Source organism: Stomoxys calcitrans, chromosome 4 (assembly GCF_963082655.1).
Source record: "Stomoxys calcitrans chromosome 4, idStoCalc2.1, whole genome shotgun sequence".
NCBI lineage: Eukaryota > Metazoa > Arthropoda > Insecta > Diptera > Muscidae > Stomoxys > Stomoxys calcitrans.
The window spans coordinates 111118985-111124597 of NC_081555.1; the positions used below are offsets into that span (position 1 = coordinate 111118985).

The following is a 5613-nucleotide window of genomic DNA, read 5'->3' on the forward strand; positions in this document are numbered from 1 at the left end:
TTAGTATCAAATTAGTAAAAATTTTCTTACGCCATTGTTTGTCATAGTTAAAATTGACCCAAATAGAAGATCAGATTTTGCAAAATATTTGTAAATTTTCATTTACTCATAGTAAAAATTTCAACCATTTTGTACCAAAAATTAATCTGGTCAAGTTATCGTTAAACTAACCTGAAGTTCAAACGATTTCTCTATTTCTAACAACAACATTAACTAAAATCGAATAGAAATGTCTTTAGCTAATTAGAAGTTCATACGATTTCTCTATTTTTAACAACAACATAAACTAAAATCGAGTGGAAATGTCTTTAGCGCTATTTGATGTTCTATTTTATTGAAAATTAGTTTAATGGAACCATTGGATCACTTTTTTTTTTGAGTATGCGCTTGAAGCATTACTTCGACTACAGGTGACAAGCCACTCACACCTATAGGAGAGGCGAACAACATGCTTCAGTCAAATGCCACCACCACAGATGAGGGGTCTTTGCAGTCCATTTTGAGTCTACTCCTGAAAGGCTTTAAAATGTTTCCTAATAGGTACCTATTCCGAAATACGGATATTTTTCTTTGAGCGAAATGAAAACACGTTTTCTCTACTCAAAAAAATGTTTGCGAAAACTGGACTTCTTTTAATCCAGTTTGGACATATCTTCACTTTGGTTAGGATTTCTAAAAGTCGCGATCGCCCCACTTACGTGGTTAGTTGTTTACATTCTTTTGTAAAGTGTTAAATAATCATTGTGAGACTATTTTTTAAGAAAACGAATTTTTGTGCGACCTTTTCAAAATTCTCAACGGTAACCCTGCCTGTAAGAGAGCTATTGGCAAAAATTTGGGATTTAAACACATGTGTCATGTACTGGTTGTATTCAGCATTTGTCAGACCTACAGTGCTATAAGGTGTTGTGGTCTGGAGGACGGCGCTTCCAAAGTCAACCTAGCGATCAATACTCAGCCAGATCCAGGCATCAAGACACTGCAAACGACACCATCTTAATTAAGTGGTACACCTCTGGACATTGTGGCTAGACGATTTGCTTCTTTAATCATGCGGCGGCTACAGACACTGTATTATCCTTGATAAAATCTCCGAAGTTTCAGGCAGTGTGGATCACCAAATGTCTTCCTTCAGAACGATTTTAATATCATGGGCGGGGCGGCGGTCATATTCCCTCTCTAGGAGCTCGTAGAAGATATCCTTGGTCTGCTCGTCCTTGTCTTCCGTCGGAGTATAGGCACAAATAAGGCTGACGTTGAAGAATTTAGCTTTAATGCGGATTGTGGCTAGCCTCTCATCCACCGTAGTAAAGCTTGAGATAAAATGTCTTAGTCTCCAACTAACCACAACTCCACAGCCAAATTCATGCCTCGTGCTATGCCGGCTATAGTATAGTGCTTCACCGCTTGGTGTTATTGTGACAACATTCCAGGTCCATCGCACTTCCTATAAGGCGGTAATATCTGCCTTGTACTTCTCCAATACATCCGCCAGCGCGTATATTGCATATTCTCTATAGAGAGTGCAGACATTCCAGGTGCAGATCCGCAAATCATGCTCCTTTTTTTCGTTTGCGTAGGTCGTCAACGTTTGGGGTGTCCGTTTTTACCATTCCTTTGTTTCTCAGAGTGAGTTTTTAGTTTTCTCGGGACGGAGTACTGGCCCAACGCCCAAACCGCATGGGTTTTGTGGGATCGCACATGTATCCCTTGTTGTAGCGTGCTGCTTGCTCCGAGATCCGACGCTCGCTATATCAGACTCACTTAGACGTTTTCCTCCATTATGATACCACAGGAACAGAAGAAGGAAGATGCCTTTTAGTTCCTACCCTTAAACCATCCAGATCGCTTTAAAAAACCCAACAACTTGCGAATGTTCACATCCGCTAAATCACACAGGTTCTCAAAGAAATGAGAACCTAAAGTGGAACTCCTTCTGACAGCTAGTGCGGGTCTCGTCTCGTCTTCTTCGATGTCCTCACAGCTTTTGCAAAATTCGTTACTGGCAACCCTCAGTCTGTCAGCATGTTTTCCGATTAGGCATTGACCTGTCATGACGGACACAATGACTGAGACGTTTATTCTAGCCAATGACAGCAAAGCAGCAGACCACTTCAAGTCTAGATTAGGCCACCGAGTTTTGGAATACTCACAGGCCTCTCTTTGTGACCATATATCATTCGTTGTCCTTCGGGCCTGCTGCTGAAAACTTAGCTTAGCATGTCGCTTGCGTCATACCCACAGATTCCAGTACCCCTGGAATGTGTAGGGTTGTTCCTAGTCTCGCAAGCTCGTCCGCTTTACAATTCCCTGGGATATCTCTGTGGCCCGGCACCCAGAACAGCTGAATTTTTAACTATTCAGCTATTTCGTTGAGAAATCTGCCACAGTCGAGGACAGTTTTTGTGTTCAGAAATACGTTCTCCAGGGATTTAATGGCTGTCTGAGAAGGAATTTTTGCCAATCGTCACTATGACATTATATTATGACATTATTTGTGTCAGTGAGTTGTATTAGGCCACTCTGCATCCTTCTTCAATTTAACCCAGATCGGTACAGATTTGGATATAGCTGCCTTATAGACCGATCTCTCGATTTAAGGCTTTGGGCCCATAAAAGGCGCATTTATTGTCCGATGTCCTCGAAATTTGAGACAGTGAGTTAAGTTATGCCCCTCGACATACATCTGCAATATGGCCCAGATCGGTTCAAATTTGTATATAGCTGTCATATAGACCGATCTCTCGATTTAAGGTTTTGAGCTCATTAAAGACGCATTTATTGTCCGATATCGCCGAAATTTGGGACAATGAGTTGTGTAAGGACCTTCGACATTCTTCTTTAATTTGGCTTAGATCGATCCAGATTTAGAGATAGCTGCCATATAGACCGATCTCTCGTTTTAAGGTTTTGGGGCCATAAAAGGCGCATTTATTGTCCGATTTCGCCGAAATTTGGGACAGCGAGTTGTATTAGGCTCTTCGACATTTTTCTGCAACTTGGCCCAAATTGGTCAAGATTTGGATATAGCTGCCATATAGACCGATATCTCGAATTAAATTCTTGGCCACATAAAAGGCGCATTTATAATTCGACTTCACTAAAATTTGACACAGTGACTCATGTTAGGCTTTCGACATCCGAGTCGTATATGGTTCAGATCGGTTTATTTTTAGATATAGCAACTAAAAAGATCAATATTTTGTTATACACAATTAAACAATGACTTGGAGTTATTAGTATTTGATCCAAATCGGTACATATTTCGATATAGCTGCTATGGGGCATAAGGTATGCATTTTTCACCGGACTTTGACAAAAAGTGGTTTACACATATACTTGAAATTGTGGGTATCCAAAGTTCGGCCCGGCCGAACTTAACGCCTTTTTACTTGTTTTTTTAGACGTTAGTGTCAATTAAAATGCAGGCCGCCTTTTGCTACGGCCGTTTACATGAGGTTGACGTCTCATCTATCAAAATATATACATACACATTTAAAACAAAAATCTCTTAAAATTTTTAACATATTTTAAAATTTTGTTCAACGTTAATAATTTTATTAAAATTTAATTTTTTGTTTATACCGAAATTGTATTTTCCTTGTTTCTAGTAAACCAAGCTACTAGTGTTATATTTTTCCCTAGCCGAACATAGATTTGTATATTTTGTGTTAACCCCTGTCTGGCATTTAGAGGCCGCAGATCCATGTCTATAGATGGTCACATTGTAGAAGTTTGCAAATGAATAATTGCAAGCCAAGAGCACATGCCTTAGGTCTTCGCTCGAATGACGCATTACGGCACAACCGACTTCATTTGCACGCTCTTGAGCCATCTGGGTGAAGTGTCCAATTGCATGTGGTCTGTAAGAAAAATCGTATTGTGAAAAAAACAAGCACCGATTTTATGTCATTTACAAATTCGCTCGCGGAAAATATTTGATATGGTCCATTGTTATATATTGGTGTTCTTTGTACCAATAATCCACCAGCAATGTGAGTATCTCCTCAATGCTTAATTCCTTCGTATTCCATGTCAGAGATGCCAAATTTTGTCCTACATAGGGATGGGTGGGTGTTCGGCGACATTTATCGTGTTTCAAATCGCATTGCAAAAGATTCAAAGCAGATAGATATTCAAATTCATAATTCCAGGACATTGTAGCCATGCGAACCGCAGGTAGGTAACCTTTTTGATTGCCTCCAGCTAAAATATTACGGCGTTCGTTATGTAAGTCCATCAAAAAGTTTCGCAATTCAGGTGTCATTGTTACGAATTCTGCATTCAGATTACAAGAGTCGGGAAATTTCTGAAGTTTTGAAGATGAAAAGCATTATGAGCGTTTGTTTCCCCAGCCATAGACCATTTTTCGCTGACTTACCCATGTGTTTCTACAAGCTATGTGTGTACTACAATAATTGCAAGGGTTTTCACTAAACGTTAAAAATTTGGAATAAGTTGTCGTGGTGGCTGAAACTTCATAGGCAAATAGATATATTAACAAAGCTATACTCGTACAGCGGGCCATGCTTGCAGAAATTTAAAAATAGTTGCAGCGCAATGCCTTCATACGCTTTTATATAGCAGTGAGCTATGGGAAAGTTTTGAAGCTCGCATGAAAAAAAATCTATGTCACGACAATAATTATTTTTAAAAATTTCCAATAAACATCGTGTAAATGAAGTCGGTTGTTCTGTAATGCCTCAATAGGGCAATGTCTTTGATCAGGTTTGTTGGGCTTGTGATTATTCGTTTGCCAGGGTTTGGAAATGCAAATTTGCCCATGAACATTCCATTAAGGAACAAGGGGGAAAAACTTCTCACATATCAATGAGTGCTGGCGAATCAAGTTTAGCGCAATGATAAGGTAGCTCTTTTTTATAGTGGAGTATGAACGATGTGGTACAGGATGACACCTCTTTCGGGATGTAATCGTTTAGATATATATACTGGCCAGATGTGACCATATGAAGACCCAACAAGTAAGAGCATGCTAAGTTCAGCCGGACCGAATCTTATTTACCCTCCACCATGGATCGCATTTGTCGAGTTCTATGCACGGTATCCCTTTTAGGCAAACAAAGAATATTGAATAAGAACTGTTGTGCTATTGGACTATATCAAGTTATAGTCCGATTCGTACTATAAATGAATGATGAACATTGTAGAAGTCATTGTGTAATATTTCAGTTCAGAATTGCGCCTTGTAGGGGCTCAAGATCGGGAGATAGGTTTATATGGGAGCTGTACCAAGCTATTGATCGATTCAGACCATATTAAACACGTATGTTGTAGGTCATAAGAGAAGCCATTGTACAAAATTTCTGCCAAATCGGATGAGAATTACGCCCTCTAGAGGCTCAAGAAGTCAAGATCCCAGATCGGTTTATATGGCAGCTTTATCAGTTTATGTACCGATTTGCGTCATACTTAGCACAGACATTAGAAGTCATAACAAAGCACCTCATGCAAAATTTTAGCCAAATCGGACGAGAAACGCGCCCTCTAGAGGATCAAGAAGTCAAGACCCGAGATCGGTTTATATAGCAGCAATATGAAAACATGAACCGAATTGAACCATACTTAGCGCAGTTGTTGAAAGTGATACCAAAA

General features: G+C 39.6%; 1 protein-coding gene across 1 annotated transcript; it reads right to left on the reverse strand.

Moving 5' to 3' along the window:
• Positions 1-3511: 3511 nt before the first annotated feature.
• LOC106086905 (antigen 5 like allergen Cul n 1-like) lies at positions 3512-4562 on the reverse strand. The gene is made up of 3 exons (XM_013251725.2): positions 4382-4562; positions 3918-4309; positions 3512-3863 (listed from the first exon to the last, which is right to left on the reverse strand). The coding sequence occupies exons 1-3, from the start codon at positions 4526-4528 to the stop codon at positions 3608-3610; spliced, it is 795 nt and encodes a 264-aa protein (XP_013107179.2). The 5' UTR covers positions 4529-4562; the 3' UTR covers positions 3512-3607.
• Positions 4563-5613: the final 1051 nt, after the last annotated feature.

Excerpts from the sequence above, each read along its gene's own strand:
- LOC106086905 (XM_013251725.2), bottom strand. The coding sequence starts at position 4,528 with ATGGCCCGCTGTACGAGTATAGCTTTGTTAATATATCTATTTGCCTAT. Across the intron at positions 4,310-4,381 it reads TAGCTTGTAGAAACACATGG|AAATTTCCCGACTCTTGTAA; the intron begins GTAAGTCAGCGA and ends TCAAAACTTCAG. Across the intron at positions 3,864-3,917 it reads TATTTTCCGCGAGCGAATTT|ACCACATGCAATTGGACACT; the intron begins GTAAATGACATA and ends TTTTTCTTACAG.